The 18,068-nt window shown below is 41.2% G+C and overlaps 1 protein-coding gene across 2 annotated transcripts in view; it reads left to right on the top strand.

Annotated features, from left to right (window-relative positions):
• vps8 (VPS8 subunit of CORVET complex) overlaps positions 1–18,068 on the top strand; it is a 64,041-nt gene that overhangs the window by 31,175 nt on the left and 14,798 nt on the right. For both annotated transcript variants that reach the window (XM_078176253.1, XM_078176254.1), the window contains 19 exons: positions 732–839; positions 1,697–1,777; positions 3,746–3,916; positions 4,278–4,352; positions 4,555–4,590; positions 4,749–4,839; positions 5,688–5,734; positions 5,838–5,927; positions 7,371–7,417; positions 8,122–8,344; positions 8,487–8,576; positions 9,450–9,501; positions 9,621–9,663; positions 11,618–11,690; positions 12,752–12,871; positions 14,300–14,371; positions 14,811–14,930; positions 15,164–15,220; positions 17,424–17,506. In XM_078176253.1, the coding sequence (XP_078032379.1) occupies positions 732–839; positions 1,697–1,777; positions 3,746–3,916; positions 4,278–4,352; positions 4,555–4,590; positions 4,749–4,839; positions 5,688–5,734; positions 5,838–5,927; positions 7,371–7,417; positions 8,122–8,344; positions 8,487–8,576; positions 9,450–9,501; positions 9,621–9,663; positions 11,618–11,690; positions 12,752–12,871; positions 14,300–14,371; positions 14,811–14,930; positions 15,164–15,220; positions 17,424–17,506 (1,679 nt within the window). The remainder of the gene's footprint in view (positions 1–731; positions 840–1,696; positions 1,778–3,745; positions 3,917–4,277; positions 4,353–4,554; positions 4,591–4,748; positions 4,840–5,687; positions 5,735–5,837; positions 5,928–7,370; positions 7,418–8,121; positions 8,345–8,486; positions 8,577–9,449; positions 9,502–9,620; positions 9,664–11,617; positions 11,691–12,751; positions 12,872–14,299; positions 14,372–14,810; positions 14,931–15,163; positions 15,221–17,423; positions 17,507–18,068) is intronic.

Raw genomic sequence — 18,068 nt, 5'->3', positions numbered from 1 at the left:
TCACAGAACTTCTTAGAAGTTATGGGTCATGTACCAACAATGAAATTTATGAGTGAAATTCTCTCAAAGTTGAACTGATGAGCAAAGGCAGGGAAAAGTATCAAAAAGTCCATCTCAATAAACATCTCAAACCTAAATTGGACCAAAGTTTTCTTACCACTTGTCTGTGCTCTTAAAAGCTACTATACTGTCATGAAATAAATGAATTATGTGTTTGTGATGCCTCCACTGTCCCTGCTCAGGTGTTTTCGTGGCTAAAAAAAATAGAATGTATCCCACATGCAGCCTTAGCTCAACTATAGTGACAATTTGATCCAGTCAATTTATATTTGTTTTATATATCCCAAAATTACAAATCACATTTTTTTCTCAGTGGGCTACTGGTGTAGCATACAACACCCTCTATCCTAAGATCTAGTGACCTAAATGTTATTACTAACACATTTGCTTTTTCTACTGTGACAAGTCAAAATGGCTGCTGTTAGAAAGGCCCTGTTGCTGACATCCATAAATCTCTGTGATGTTTATTAAAAGGAATGTGATGACTTGCTTCTATGATTTTGGTACTTCTTCTGTTCGTGCTGTTTGTGTGTCTGTCATAGTGGACATTTTTTTTTGCCACGTTGCAGTGAGAGATGTTTTCAGCCATATTTTCACACAGCTATGAACATTTGGAACATGACATTAATAGGTTAATTACTGATATGATGTATTGTGTTGTCTTTCACCAGTCTGATCCATCCAGTGTCCCTCAGCTGGCGTGGCAGTTTGTTCCTGTTCAGAAGACAGTCAACCCGATTCTGGCTTTTTGTAAAGGAGACACAGTCCACTTCCTCCTGGTATCTGCTCAACTCCCTCTTAACTTTAATATAGTAAAATTGAGATGCATTGACTGATCAGCCCGTGACCAGAATTGGTTGATTTTTAGCTTGATCTACCCAGACCGGTGACTGGCCGGGTGGTCTCAACTATAGCCAGTTTTGTGCCATCAAATTTACATTTATCCACTGCACAGTGGTTCATGTCACATGCACAGCGGCACAGACAGTAACCGCCTATCAACACAGCTGCTGCAACTTGTTCCCGTTTCCAGGTCATCAAATATTGATCGAATACAGAAAACGGTAACGCTGCATGCCCCCCCACTCTCTCCCCTTTCACGCTAAAAATGTCCAATCCAATAAAGACAAACAGCCAAAAAAAAAAAAAAAAAAAAAATATATATATATATATATATATATGTATATGTATATATAAACATACAGCATTGTCCTAAGCCAGCTGGTTACAGGCAAGTGATACTGATTTTTAATATAATAGTTCCCTGATACCAGTGCTGGACTTGGCACATTTGGCACTCTAAGAAGGGCGTTCACCCCCGTAATTAATATTTTATAATATTAATTATAGAATAAATATTATTATTACTGTAAGCTTTTATATTTATTGTATTTATTACGAACAAGAGCTAGATAAATAAATACATTTATTATAAATTTGCAAAATTCGTCTTCTTATTTCTTATTTTTTGGCGCCCTAGGTGGCTACGCATGTCACCTGTGGGAATATCCACAACTGCCCGATAAAGTCAACATGCTAAACTGCTTCAAAAGTGTACGCAGGGAGTAAAAGTAACAATCAGCAGGCATCAGCTTTTAGTGTTTTAATGCTCTCCTCTGTGCTATTGTTTGTTCAGGTAAAGAAGGAGGAGACGGGGACCATCCATGTCATCAAGCAAAAACAACTCCACCTCAGCTGTGACATCATTAGCCTTAGTGTAAGTACCTAACTCAAGTCACTGGGCCACTGTTATATTGAGTGTTCAGAGAGCTTGGGCTTGGTCAGGAACATTTGATGTTACAGTGGTGGAAAAAAGTTTTCGGACACCCCATGCATTTGTGAAATATTGCATTAAGAATCACTCTTAGGTCTTCAAGTGCAGTTTCTTTTAGTACAGTCACAGCCAAAATACTAAATAAATCCTAAAAAAGCCATTAAAACTTAAAATTGATTGGTTCCATAAAAATACATAAGAAATTTTGAGTATTGGGTCATTTTGGTACCAGTGATGAAGGTCGTTCTTTTTATTAAAAGACACAATTTTTGTTGCCAAGCTTCGTGTCTACATAAAGCCAGCACATTTGAAAGTTCTTCAGACACAAAAATGGCTAAAACAAGGAACCTAACGCAGGAAACACGCCTGAAGATAAAGATTCTCAGCCAGGAAGGGTACAGTTGCCGCCAGATAGCCAGGAAGTGCAGATGCAGTCCTTCAGCAGTTGGATACACTCTGCAGAAATACAGACGAACCAACAGCTTGGAAGACAAACCAAGATCTGGGCGTCCAAGGGTTTCTTCAGCAAGACATGACCGCATCCTGATCTGCATGTGCAGGCAAAACCGCCGAATGACATCACAGGAGCTTCAGCAGCAGTGGTCAAACCAAACTGGTGTCCAGTGTTCCACCCGCACTGTACGTGGCCGACTTTTAGATCATGGCTTAAGGTCCTACAAGGCTATCAAGAAGCCCCTGATCAATGAGAGACAGAGGTTAGCCCGGCGTCATTGGGCCCAGGCACACAAGAACTGGACAGCCAGGAATTGGAAGAAGATTTTGTGGTCAGATGAGTCCAGTTTCCAGCTTTATCTTCCTCCTACTAATGTGAGGGTACGCAGAAGGCCAGGCGAAGCATTATCTCCAGCATGTACAGTACCTACTGTCAAGCATGGTGGAGGCAGTATCATGGTTTGGGGATGCATGAGTGCTGCTGGTGTTGGTCATCTCACTGTCTGTGATGACACATTGAACTCTACCAAGTATTGTACCATTCTCGAAACCCACATGCTCCCTTCTGCGCATGCACTGTTCCGTCGAGTAAAAACTGGATGTTTCAACAAGATAATGCCCCTTGCCACACATCCAAGGCCAGTAGAACTTGGCTGCAGGAGCACAGTATCCAGGTCTTAGAGTGGCCAGCTCAATCCCCGGACATGAGCCCCATTGAAAATCTGTGGTGGATTATCAAAAGGTCTGTTTCAAAGCATAAACCAAAGAATTTAGAAGAATTAAAAGCAGTAATTCAAGAAGAATGGCACAAGATTACCCCTCAACAGTGTGAAAGGCTCGTGGGGAACATGCCAGCCAGGATTAGAGCTCTACTACGTGCCAACGGCAGGACTACTAAATATTAATTTGATGATGTGATGGTTTATTTATTTTTTGTTCAGTTTTGAACACATTCTCTGTTATTTGTTGACTTTGATACCGACAATGTTGAGAACTGACATATTGAAACTGTCAAGAATTTAGTTTTGTTAGTTTTTCTTGTAAACAATAAACAAAAAAATATAATTTGTATTTGTTTGTATCTGTCTAATGCAGCCACACGTTTTGAAACACAAAAAAGATTTTTCCACAAATATTTCATGATAATATTTGAGATTGTGTAAAATTTTAAGGGTGTCCGAAAACTTTTTTCCACCACTGTATGTCATTGTTTGTGCCGTGCTGGTTGCCTTCATGTAGCAACAAGCTGAAATTGCAAGGGCAGCTGCATGGACAGCGTAACATTACGTATACATATTGTTTTTTATCATACATCTAGTTGAGTTTGCCTTGGTCATTTTGACCTTGATGCATACCAGGTAGTTCTTTTTTACCACAGAGGTGATCCATGTATGAATAAAGACACAAATCTCTGTTTGCTGCATGACCCGTTCTCCTCCTGTCTCCATGTCTCTGCAGTGGATTAACAGTCGTACGCTCGTCCTGGTAGACAGCCATGAAAAGCTGCAGGTTGTGGACCGGCCCAGTCAGGAGGTTTTGGAGACACTGGACTTGGAGCAGGTGCAACTGGTCTACAACAGCCGCCATTTCAAGTCGCTGGCAACTGGAGGGAATGTCTCCCAGGCTCTGGTGAGGGATTAGTTGATGGGGAACAAGGTCAGAGGTTCAGACCTTCATTTACAGGGTTAAGGGCAGGGGTCAAGTTTAAGAATGCTCTGCAACAGTCTTCACTTTATAACAATAGTGATAATGAATTAGATTTTGAAGGTAAGAAGTTATTGATCATAAATAAATGGCTGATGTGACTACACAGTCAAAAATGCAAATCCAGAGTCGTTGAACTATTTAAAAAAGCATGCTGAAGTTTAACTCGGGCTAACATAAGGCTTTAATAGTCTAAGTTAGAAGGGGATTACACACCTAAAATCATTTTAACAGGACCTGTGTGTGTGTGTGTGTGTGTGTGTCTAATAGTGTGTCTCTGTTCCAGGCTCTAGTCGGAGAAAAGGCCTGCTACCAGTCAGTCTCCAGCTATGCAGGACAGATTATCTATTTGGGCACCAAGGTACTGTGTTGTGTGTGTGTATTAAATACTGTATGTTTGTTGTCTGTGTGTGCAACAGCTGTGAACTGAAGTTTCTGTTCATGGAGTTTTATTAGTCTGAGTCTGATGAGAACCTGCTAGGATTCAGTTAAAAATGTCTCTTGTTTTAGTCTGCAGTCAGTTTTCTTATTTAACAGTGTGATGTTGTTCTCCTGTCTTGCAGTCCGCTCACATTATGACTCTAAGAAATTGGAGAGAGGTATGTTTGTGTGTATATACTGCCTATTTGGTAAAAATCCATTAAGAGAAGATATTAATAGCAGATACATTTCTTCTTTGTACTGGAAATTATTTAGTGTACGTCACTGCTCGCTTTGAACCTGATCCATGTTCCCCCTCGTCTCTGTCCATGTACAGCGAATCGACTGCCTGTTGAAACAGGAGCATTTTGTTGAGGCTCTCTCTCTGGCCTGGTCCTTCCATGAAGGAACTGCTAAAGCTGTGGTTGGTGGGTATAACACACACATCACACATCTTTAAATCAGCTTTTAAATCAATCTGTTCATTAAGGCCTGACTGTAGGTGTCTTCCACCAAGTGTTTGGTTCCACCTCTGTTTACTGACATCACTTGTGTTGATGAGGCTCATTTAAGTGTCAGTCATGATGATGATGACTGTAGAAGAATGTCTTCTTCCAGCTCTGGCAGTCCTGTGTGTGTTCTCTATTTGAAACTGGTCAGATATTTGCTAATATCGACGTACAAAGTGATCACATGAAGCAGGTGCCAGCTGCTACTTGTGCCAACTCGTAGGCAGAAAGTTAAACACAGTCAAGTCAATGACATGTGATGGCTCCTCTGCCATTCAGTGTTACCTAAATTCAGAAAACATCACTTGTTTGTAGTCTGCTGTAATCTCTTCACTGTGATAGAGTCAATTTTCAGAAGACAGAAAACCCTTTTTTTTTTTGGTTACATAAAACCCACTTCAGTTTTTATTTTGAACTACAAAAAACTGTGAAACTAAGTGTTTCAACTTGGATTTAAGTCACTGGACAGACATGGTGGTCAAAGTATTTAAAAAGACTGAATATTTAATAATCATTCATTCATTCACGTCATGATTTACGGTACATGTATGTAGGAGAGCCATGTTACAGAACATGCAGTTTGACTGGTTATTTTATTCTTTTTTGGGGCGGTCTCTTTCATAGGATTCAGTGGGCCTGAATACATCATGTTTGTCATGAAATTTCAATATGTGTGCCTTACCATGCAATATTTTGAATATATAAATTTTAAAATAAAAATCAGTTGTTACAATATGAGAATAATGTGTGGTGTGTGCTTATTCCAGGTTTGTTTGGAGATCCAGTGAAAAGGAAGGGAGTGGTAGCTGACAAGGTAAGAACAGAAACCTGCCACCTGCTGTATTAAATCTGGTCCCTGGAAAGTTTACTTCAATATTCCTGTGCTCTTCTCTGAACTTGTAACACTGTGTGTGCAGATGGTCGAGATCCTTTTCCAGTTTGCAGATCATGCTCTGAAGAAGTGTCCGGAACAAGGCAAGATCCAAGTGATGGAGCAACATTTCCACGTAAGCTAACATACCCTAAAAACACACCTTACAGTGTCCAGTCTGCCACATAATCAGCCCAGTCACAGAATACTAACAGCTGGGTGAACACAGTGAAAGTCTAGAGAAAATACAGTGTAGGCATGTAGCTCACATTTGACCATCATGGCCAACAATCCAGCATCGATAATTGAACAGTTCAACATTTTGGGAAATATACTTGTTGTCTTTCTTTCTGATAGTGAGATGAAAATATGAACATCAATCTCATATCAGTGTGTTTAGTACAGAGCTGGAGTCAGGACATAGTATAAAAAGTAACAGCAGGTGACTGTCCAGTTCAAGAATGCACCTACCAACACCTCTTAGGTTCACTAATTGACACTTTGTGTCCTATTTGTTTCATCTATACACAAACAGAAAGGTTAGAATGTGAAGTTGTTGTTTTGCAGGGAGGTTTACACAGTAGATATTTTTTGGGGATCAATGGCTGAAACAGTTCCTACTATTTTGTCCACCCCTGTATAAACTCATACTGTAGTAACTGCAGATAATGTAATAGCCTTGTAATAATACAATAAAACTTTTGAGCAAACAATACCTACCATACAATAGAAGACCTTTAAAAGACTAAACTCTGACACTCTCTCACATCTAAAGACAAGGTGAGTTTTTAGTCACACACTATAAGATTTGGCAAAGACTGAGGATTTTGTAGGGTCACTATTTGAAAGATGACAACTAGATTCCTTTTGACATTATTTCCCATCCTGCCCCTGATGGAAAGTATTGCTCCAAACTCTATTTGAGAAATATGACATTTTAACAATTCCTTACATGTCTGCAAAAACACATAACTCTAGAAATACTAGATAAAAGGTGCCATATCTCAACAGTATTCTTGTCAACATAATCCTTAAAGATAAACTGTATTTGGGTGCAAACTTTTCATTTTGGATTTTTTTCCTGAACTCGCTGCCAGCCTCCATTTAGATACACAAACCACAAACTTATTAGGTTAAGGTTGCAAACAATAGAAATATCGGGTTGGTACTGCAGTACAGTACATATCAGTGTGACTGATGAAGGAGTTTATCTGAAAGGGCTGTGGGGGTATACATGTATCAAACAGGAAATTTTGGGAACCTCCTCTCTTTAGTGGGCAGCGCGGTAGTGCACTTATGCTTCACAGCAAGAGGGTTCCAAGTTCAAATTCACTGGCTTGTGTATGGTTGTGTCAGCCCTGTGATAGTCTGGCGAACCTGTCCAGCGCGCTCCCCACCTCTAGTCTAGTGTCAGCTGGGATAGGCTCCAGCCCCCCGTGACCCTTTACCGGATAAGTGGTTACAGAAAATGAATGAATGCTCTATAGTAGTTTTCAGAGTGTCTTCTCCTATTTATTGAAATGATTAACTGAAGAGCATTAACGTTCTCGCTCTTTCTGTGTCTCTGTGATGTGTTCAGGATGTGATTCCAGTCCTGGTGGAACACTGCCTGCTGCTAAAGAGGCCGTAAGTATATATGCATTCATGGGCACGTAAATGCAAACACACAACCATCAAAGAAAGATCATTAGGCTAAAGGCCCAGATACACCAGGGCCGGCTCCAGAGAATTAGTGCCTTGCCCAGAAATGTTGCACATGAACACATTACAGCTGAAAGCCAACCAGCATGTACATTCTGCACCTGTGTGACAGGACATACCCCTTCACACCAGCAGATGGAGGTAGTCTGTATTCATCATTAAAAAAGGGTAACCAGAAGACCTGCTTTATGCTAGTTAGCCAGTTAGCACATTCACAACACAATCCAATTTTGAAAGACAGTCTCTGCTGTCACCAAAGCTGATTAAACCTGCTGAATGAGCTAAAAAAAACCAAGGGCTGATGAGGGCCAGCGGTGGGGGGACGACAACGCAAAGACTAGGGTGACTGACACTCTCCAATGGCCCAGTATTGACAGACAGTTGACCTGGACCTTTAGACTCATGTACTGCCAGGAAGTAGTGTGTCAGTGTGACCGAAGTAAAAGGCTTTTTTCTCATGGTCCAAACCAACTGAACTACACTACAGTTGTGAATGAGAACTATCAGGTTAACATGTCAAAGAAGTCCATTAAGTATATAAAACCTTAAGAGTGTGTGTGTGTGTGTGTGTGTGTGTGTGTGTGTGTGTGTGTGTGTGTGTGTGCGTGCGTGCGTGTGCGTGTGTGCAGGGACCTGCTGTTCAACCAGCTGTATGCTCGGCTGGTGGAGAACACGGTTGCTAAGGGAGTCTTTCTGGAGTCACTGGAGTCATACATTGTTGGGGATCGCCTCGGTCACCTCACCACGCCCATCATGAAGGACCTCTTGGCCCATTACCATGGTAACGGTATGATGGACAGCCTGGAGAGATGCATTGTTCACCTGGATGTGACCAGCCTGGACATACAGCAGGTGTGTGTGTGTGTATATGTCTGTGTACAGGAAGAAGAAAATCAGTGAGGACTTGTTAGAAAACAAAGTATTTAGTCTCAACATTTGGCTGGTGTCATTTTCACAAAAAGTCTTCTATGTGTGTGTGTGTTTGTGTTTGAAGGTGGTTCAAGTGTGCTGGGAAAACCAACTCTATGATGCTCTGATCTATGTTTACAACAGCGGAATGAATGACTACATTACACCTATGGAGGTAAGTCCTTTACCAAAAGGTTGTTTCATCATGTCAGAGTTGATGGAAAGTTGCATTATGCCACACCACAAAAACAGTTCAGGAACGGCCCAAGGAACATGACAAAGAGCTCAAGGCATCACCCTGGCCTTCAGATTCCCCAGATCCCAATCTGATCGAGCATCTGTGAAACATGCTGGAATTTGGAGGGCAGGTCGATGCCTTGACCTTGTTGCATTGTTCCTCAGCCCATTCCTGAACAACTTTTACAGCGCAGCATGGCACATTATCCTGCTGGATGTGGCACTGCCACTGGGGAGTGCTGTTGCCATGAGGAGGTGTACTTGGTTGCAACAGTGTTTGGGTGGGTGGAGTGTGTCAAATGGCATCCACACAAATGCCAGGAACAAAGGTTTCCCAGCAAACCATTATATTCTAACAAGATGATCAGTGTTACTCACATCACCTGTCAGTGGTTTTAATATTTTGGCTGGTTGGTGTATATTTATATTATTATTACTCTGTTATTAAAATGCCATTGTATTTTGTGAAGAGCACATTATTACTTGTTTAGGACTCGAAACTTAAAGTTTAGGACTTGGGACTTGACTCTGGACTTGCCTTATTGACTTTGGACTTGAGTGCAATGATTTGAGACTTACTTGAAACTTGCAAAACAATGACTTCGTCTGTACACATTTAAGAGTACAGTATAGATTGCTGATATAGAATATTCACATATTGTGTTCATTCTAATGTAAAGAAGAATCTGTTTTTAGTCGCCTGTACTTTTTGTCAGTTACTAAATCTTTTTAATAGGAACTGTAGATCAGGACCTGAGCAATAATTGATACCATACTTCACTATGTTTTCTTCTTCATGTTTATTTTTCAGAAACTTTTTGCAATGATTGGTCCACCACTTAAAGCTGGGAGAAGCCTGACAGGTAAGGCTGGAAACCACTCATCCTAGATTTCATAGCACCTATTTTAATCATATCGCTAGTATTTTAAGTTTGAAAAGCACATTAAAATCCTCAACTGTGCTCTGGTTCTTCTTGCACAGATGAGGAAGTGGTGATGGGAAACAAACTTCTGGTGTACATAAGGTCAGTTCGCACAGATAGAAGTTTATACCTGAGTCTATTAGTCTGTGGCACACATTGTAGCCAAATCTGATATCTGCCTGTAGCTGCTACTACATGTTTACTGTCAAAGAGGAGCCACTCATTTAATGTGATTATAAGAGGTGTCAGTAAATGTAGTCTCCATTCATGTCTGTGTAATATAAATGGAAAAATTAAAAACTGGAAGCTTTGGACATGTTGAAGGCAGTCTGTCTTCATTCCCAGCATGAACAAAATTCTCACCTGAAAATAAATTCCGTGCATCATACAATATACTTGTAAACTATCACAAATGTGCATGGCAGAAAGTTGCTTGTGCGTTTTTCCAGTCATAAATACATATATACACTGAACAAAAATATAAACGCAACACTTTTGTTTTTGCTCCCATTTTTGATGAGCTGAACTCAAAGATCTAAAACATTTTCTATACACACAAAAGACCATTTCTCCTCAAATATTGTTCACAAATCTGTCTAAATCTGTGTTAGTGAGCACTTCTCCTTTGCCAAGATAATCCATCCCACCTCACAGGTGTGGCATATCAAGATGCTGATTAGACAGCATGAATATTGCACAGGTGTGCCTTAGGCTGGCCACAATAAAAGGCCACTGTAAAATGTGCAGTTTTGCTTTATTGGGGGGGTCTGGGGGGGTCAGAAAACCAGTCAGTATCTGGTGTGACCACCATTTGTCTCACGCAGTGCAACACATCTCCTTCGCATAGAGTTGATCAAGTTGTTGATTGTGGTCTGTGGAATGTTGGTCCACTCCTCTTCAATGGCTGTGCGAAGTTGCTGGATATTGGCAGGAACTGGAACACGCTGTCGTATACGCTGATCCAGAGCTTCCCAAACATGCTCAATCGGTGACATGTCCGGTGAGTATGCTGGCCATGCAAGAACTGGGATGTTTTCAGCTTCCAGGAATTGTGTACTGATCCTTGCAACATGGGGCCGTGCATTATCATGCTGCAACATGAGGTGATGGTTGTGGATGAATGGCACAACAATGGGCCTCAGGATCTCGTCACGGTATCTCTGTGCATTCAAAATGCCATCAATAAAATGCACCTGTGTTCGTTGTCCATAACATACGCCTGCCCATACCATAACCCCACCGCCACAATGGGCCGCTCGATCCACCACATTGACATCAGCAAACCGCTCACCCACACGACGCCACACATGCTGTCTGCCATCTGCCCTAAACAGTGAAAACCGGGATTCATCCGTGAAGAGAACACCTCTCCAACGTGCCAGATGCCATCGAATGTGAGCATTTGCCCACTCAAGTCGGTTACGATGACGAACTGCAGTCAGGTCGAGACCCCAATGAGGACGATGAGCATGCAGATGAGCTTCCCTGAGACAGTTTCTGACAGTTTGTGCAGAAATTCTTTGGTTATGCAAACCAATTGTTGCAGCAGCTGTCCGGGTGGCTGGTCTCAGGCGATCTTGGAGGTGAACATGCTGGATGTGGAGGTCCTGGGCTGGTGTGGTTACACGTGGTCTGCGGTTGTGAGGCCGGTTGGATGTGCTGCCAAATTGTCTGAAACGCCTTTGGAGATGGCTTATGGTAGAGAAATGAACATTCAATTCACGGGTAACAGCTCTGGTGGACATTCCTGCAGTCAGCATGCCAATTGCACGCTCCCTCAAAACTAATCAGCATCTTGATATGCCACACCTGTGAGGTGGGATAGATTATCTCGGCAAAGGAGAAGTGCTCACTAACACAGATTTAGACAGAACAATATTTGAGGGAAATGGTCTTTTGTGTATATAGAAAATGTTTTAGATCTTTGAGTTCAGCTCATGAAAAATGGGAGCAAAAACAAAAGTGTTGTGTTTATATTTTTGTTCAGTGTAGTATATATATATAAATAGTGTATAAATACATATGTATAAGTGTGTGTGTGTGTGTGTGTGTGTAGCTGCTGTCTTGCAGGAAGGGCATATCCACTAGGAGACATCCCTGAAGACCTTGTGGTTCAAGTCAAGAACCAGGTAAGTAGATACTAACTACTATCAAGTTCAAAAAAACCTTAATTCTGAGCAGAAAAGTGCCCCACATTATCTCTGTTTGTCTAATCAGATGATTTGAGAGGTGGGCCTTCTGTGGTGGTCATGACAACAAGTTTGCAGTTGGTAAATAATGGAGGAGAAACTGGTGGTAGGGGTTGCTGAATACTCAGAGCTATACATCCAAATGAGAGATAGCAAACTGTCAAACTGCTCCTGAGTTATCCTAAAGTATTCCTGGAAATGGCCATCATGAAGGCAAAGCTCCTGTACCGACTGATGGTGCTCCCTGTCATCCACCCTCTTTTTAAGGGTCTCATGTACCCACACAGATCTCCATTTCCCTGTGCCCAACAAACTATTTGCTGACAGCGTCTCACCCTCAACCAGAGCTACAGCAAGTACCCTCTGCCTGTGCATTTTAGTAACTACATACTATCAACTGTGAAATAAAAGAAAAAATAAATGATAGCTTGATTACACGGGAAGGTTAGGGTAAAGAAGTGGAGAGCAGCAAGCGTTTTTTTTACTAGTGACATTCAATAAAAAAAAAGGCAGTGCATTGCACCTTATTTTGCAACCTGCAAAACTCTGTCCCTGTGATTGGGGCCCTATAGAGCATAACTTCCTACAGTCACCATTGTAAAGCCACAGACATCACACTAGCATTTCTGCCAGAGCTATGAACCTTTCAATATAAGAGCACACTGCAGTATTAAGTGACTCCACCACCAGGTGTAGTTATAGCCTCATTTTATCCTCCACCCTGAAGAATTATCCCAAACAGTTTCACATACTAAGGTTACAGATTTTTGAGTAAATGAAAAAAGTGCTGCCGTTTGGTTGGTACTCAATATCATCAAATACACTAAAAGGGTGCCCTCTGTTCATTTATTGCCTCTGTTTGTCAGGTGTTTAGTTCGATGAGCACTGCTGGGGGCTTGTGTTTGGAGGGTGGTGAGATCGGGATTAACACCACTGTTGTGTCATCTGAAGAAATGTAGTGGGCTAATGCCATGTGTGTGTGTCTGTGTGTTTTGTGTCAGGTGTTTGAGTTCCTTATCCGTCTACATTCAGCTGACTCATTAGAGGAAGAGGAGGTTTTCCCATTTATTCGAACTCTCCTCCACTTTGACACCCGGGAGTTCCTCAATGTCCTCGCCATGGTGAGATTTCTTTATATCATTTCAATTCTTGTTCTGCTAAATGTGTCTTATAGTGGGTCATTAAAGTTCATTAATACTTCTGCATTGAATCAACGCTGTAGCTATGACGTAGGCTTCACGTCGACGTACGCCGTAACCTGACGTGCACCTCCCCAGAATTGTAACTACGCGTTGCTGTTGTTGGATGTTTTCATACATCTTGAATTGTTTGGATTAAAGATGGACTGCACTCAGTAAAGGTTGCAGTATTGGTCTTATTTTGGTTAGGGATGCACCGAAATGAAAATTTGTGGCCGAAGCCGAAGCCGAATAAAATTAAACACTTGGCCGAATACCGAGTACCGAATACCGTTGTTTAGTTTTTCATTAGTTTTTGCAGATGAACTCCCTCCAGATTAGTGTTGTACCAAAATTGGGACCCATGGTATGATACCAGTGAAAATATTGTGGTTCTGAGTAGTATCACAATACCACAGCGAAAATGAGGCAGATGTGCCTTTTGTCATTTATAAAAAGATAAATCACTTTTCTATAATACATCAATGATATTTCAATGGAATAAATTACTTATTGACTTATTCATACTTCAAAAACAGCATCAATAAGTGATTAACATAGGGGGGATCAAAATGAAATAAATAAATATAATAAAAATCAACCAGCCACCCTCCTCCTCTGACAAGTAAAGAACATTCCCTAAAGTGCGGTGTGGTTTGTGAACCGTTACCTGCCACAAAGAGAGAAATGTGAACGGCTCGTTTCTCCTCTGACACGCCACATACCTGTGTGCCGCCATGGCTCGGCGTTCAGGTACTTCTGGGCAGTCATGACGCCAAGAAGAGGACATTATTGGAGCCGGACTTCTCCGTCGCCAGTAAGCCTCATCTTGTGCCACGGAGCACTATGGCCGCCATATTTGACAGGAATACATTCCTGTCCGTGTCTCTGACCCCCGTTCAACCCACAACCGGCAGGATTCGCCTTTTGTTTCTGCTGTTGGTTGAAATCTGTACTGGCACAGCGTGCTGAATGATTTATTTTGCTTGCACAAAACTATTTTTAGTTGCAAATGCGAGTGCGGTGACGGACGGAGTAAAATATCGCCACACTGCCGACATTTTGCTCCGTCTGTCACCGCATGTTGTTTGATTGCATTATCAAAACACGCCGCTATTATTCGGCCTTGCTTTTCACTTATTCCACCGAATACCGAATGTGTGTTTTTTGTAATATTCAGCCGAATATATAGGTCTTTGTGTTCTCATTATGCCTCTGTGCTGGTGACAGCCATGGCTGGAGGCATTATGTTTGGTTACCATGGGGTGGTGATTCTAGCTTTTCTACTAGATAATTTTAGTACCTCTGAAAGGTGAGATGCGCTTTGGCATTTTTTCTGTCATTTAAGATTTGGTTCTTACTTTTCTGTAGACATTTGAAGACTTTAAGAATGATAAGCAGGCCCTGGAGTACCAGCAGAGGATAGTGGACATCTTACTACAGGTAAAGTCACTGAAATTATTCCATCCTCTGTTGTGTTTGTTTCACATGATTGTTGAGAGTGAAGACAGCATTGAGCATAAAAAGTAGCTTGGTATTTTTGTCCTTTATTGAAACAGACAATGTGATCTTGCAGAACCATTCACAGCACAAACCTTCTGCTTCACAGCAAGTCAGAGAAAAAACTGGCACTAAACAGAAAATAATACAGTGACATGACCATCTTATGGAACTAGAGAATTTAACTACACAGTATACCTGTGTTTTTCAAAGCCAACCACCCAATAGGACAGTATTTACTTTTTCACTTGAAGGGCTCCATGTTAAAACAGTAGCGGAGTCATCATGAAAAAGGAGTGGTTAATATCATTGACTACTGTTAAAGTTGTTATCTTCTCTGTCTTCTTTTTGATTATATATGTATGTCTATTTGGTTACCTAGGTGATGGTGGACAACCCAGACTTTACTCCATCCCAGGTGGGCGGGCTCTTCACTTTTCTGGCACGCCAGTTGGCTAAGCCAGACAACACGCTTTTTGTGAACAGGAAGCTCTTTGATCAGGTAACCAGTCAGATCCCCCAGACACACAAGTATGTCATGATAGATAGTTTTATCCTGATACTTTCAACTCCAATCTGACATGACATGATATGACATGACATTATAGCTGGTATTATATGACAGTATATACAATTAAACTTCCTAAAGACAAAACATGTGTGGGTCTCCTTTACCTCTGCATCATCCTCAGACAGTATTTACGTGAATAGCCAACCTCCTAACTGTCTTTCCAGGTTCTGGAGTTCCTGTGTTGCCCAGACGATGATTCCCGACACACTGAGAGGCAGCAGGTTGGTGAAGCAGGTCCCTATTTGTATGTGCTGGGTAGTTATGTTCTTGTGTGTACTGTTTTTACTGCTGCTTTCATGTTTGATAATGCTCTCAGAAAGATTATTGAGATCCTGAAAGCCTGTTCTGGACCAGTCACTAAAACACAAACAGGAAGCAAAAAAGCATCTTGTCTAACAAGATAGCAGTTTGCAGAGCCACTTCATGTTGAAAGAATACTTCGTCTGGTAAATAAGTAAGGGTTAATGCCCGACAAGGTGTCCATTATCAGGAATTAATGGACGAGGCAGAGGCGTGAACCGTCCGACGTAACCGTAACCGTGCTTCCGAGAAGTCCATTCATTCCTGATAATGGACACCTCGAAGGGCATTAACCCGCTTATACCATGGTCACTTACCAAAGAAATGAATATTAAATCAATTATTTATGTTTTAATGTGTTTTACAGTTAAAATCATGAGTTTTTTACAAGCCACAGCTGAGCGGACTATTTAATCTCTGTAGTTCACAGGCGTTGCCATGGAAACCTGCTATGGCCGCAGCATAGAGATCACAGGACTCTGATCAGTGAAGGGAAGTGAGATGATGACCAAACGTTACGTGATATTATTCAGAAGATGATAATTTCAGAAAGCCAGTGCACTTCTTACCGCTTGTGTGTGACAGACTCTGGTGGTCAGAGGATGATGTGCAAAAAAAAAACTTGAGATATTACTTTCATGATTCATTGGCGTTCATTTATAGGCCCAAGAAAATTTGTTTCAAATAATCAACATCCAAATAGTAGTCTAGTCAAAATCGTTTGTAATTGCAACAAATAATTCATAAGCATATAGTAGTCGAGATTAAATCATATAAACACATTAACAAATTAACGATTGTTTCCTATTTAAAATTAAGTGCTACATTACCATTAATTTGAAGTGAAATTTGAAAGTGATATGGGTATGTCCATCATAGTGGCATTTGAAGGACGGAGATTGACAGATTGAGTACTGCTTGTTGGGACATTTGGAGACAACAAGATGTTGCTCCAGTCTCGTCTCTCCTGCGCTGACAGAGCCCAATAATCCTGCAGGCTGCTTTCACACCGATGTCCTGTGACGGTCATGATCTGACGAGTTTTCAGGCCGGTGTAAGAGAGCCGACCTACAGCTGTGCTCCGGAGGCTGTGATTGGTGTAGACCCGCGACTCCTTGTGCCGTTTCTCCCTTTTCTTTTCATTCTCTAACCTCTCTTCTTCTGCATCACAGTTATCAAAATGATCAGATTCACGAAATAAATTAAATGAAACGATAAAATCACTCATGATGCCCGTTGTAATCCGTTGCCTCTGCTCTGAGTCTCCGTTGCTATGGTTACAAACTAGCAGTTGAGCCAGCGCAATAATTTAGAACCTGTCATCAGGCAATTTGACCGGAACGTCTTTTTAGCTGTCCTATAACACCTTTTAACGGACACCCTGCAGCCAATCAGAATTGAGTATTCACCCAGACCATGGTATAACTATTAATATATCAATTTCTGACTGCATGTTACTTTGAGTTTGTAAAGAAAACTTTGTTTTTATCACATGCCTCCAAGGCGAACAGGAGAATCCAAAAAAGGGAAACAGAGTGGGGACCACGTTTAACAACAGCACATCTATATTAAAACATCAGTTTAGAACTCTCATACAAGTGTAATTTATCCAGTTGTATGCTCAGTACCTCCCAAACACATGCATTTTTACCAAAATGTTGCAATATAAAACACTTTCTACAATGAGTAGCTGGCCCTCAGTGGGTCTCAGTACACATGTGTGTATGAGCTTGGCTTGAACAGAGTTTAAACACAGACAAGTACTCAGGCACGCTACTAAGCCATGCATGAGACTGTTTGTACTGACGTGTTTTAAATTGCAACATTTTAACAGATGTTTTCGTATAGTTTTGCAGCTGGTAAATGTGGTCGCTGTGTTGTAAAATTTAAAATTAAAATTAAGAATGTTTGAGCTTTTTGGATTCTCCGTTCACTGTGGAGTCATCTGAGAAAAACAAAGTTTTCTTGACAGATTCAAAGTAACACACCAAATAATGATATACAGACAGTCATTTGCAGGTGATATATTCATTCAGTGTGTGTGTGTGTAATGTCTGCAGTCTGTAATTTGCTAGATGATGTCATGTCATCATGTTTCTGTTTTTTATTGTGATTGGTCTGTAGGTTCTGCTGGAGCTTCTCCAGGTCGGGGGTGTTGTCCAGTTTAATGAAGGAAGGCTGTTGGCCCTGGCAGAGAAGGCCAAGTTGTGAGTAGCTGACCAAAGACCTAAAGTGACGAGTGCAATTTTAACATCTTGTACCTTTGCAAATTTTCCATGCCGTTTTTTTTTTGGTTAGAATTTTGTAACTTTCTAGGGTTATGAGCTTACGTTGTTGTTCTAGGCTATGCAAAATGTAGTTGACATATTCACTGGATGGAGCTTTCCAAAAGTGAAAACAACTCCTTAAAAATATAATGGCTCTTTAGCGTCTGTGTGTTCCACTTTCAGCTGGCCTCTAATTGTGTCTGTCTACTGTTTGATGCTGGGCAGATAGTGAACAGCAGGTCTATCAGAGCGTTCTCACTGGAAACAGCTGCCGGTTGATTTTGGAAACAGAGTTGCTGAGAGCATTAAGACTGAAGCAAACGTTATATTATGATATGTTTTGCCACAAAATACAGTAGGTGAAAAGAGGCTAAAACTCTGTAGAGGTGAAGGTAAGTACAGAGTTGGTGATAATTCCCTCTGGGGTTGTCACTATGAGGGACACCTTTTACATTGCACATTGTCCTCTAATCCTTAGCTGACTGTCAGTCAGTGCAGCTTT

This window comes from Epinephelus lanceolatus, chromosome 17 (assembly GCF_041903045.1).
Source record: "Epinephelus lanceolatus isolate andai-2023 chromosome 17, ASM4190304v1, whole genome shotgun sequence".
Classification (NCBI taxonomy): Eukaryota; Metazoa; Chordata; class Actinopteri; order Perciformes; family Serranidae; genus Epinephelus; species Epinephelus lanceolatus.
Note: the sequence above shows the minus strand (reverse complement) of the source record. Positions and strands in the feature narration are given on the sequence as shown.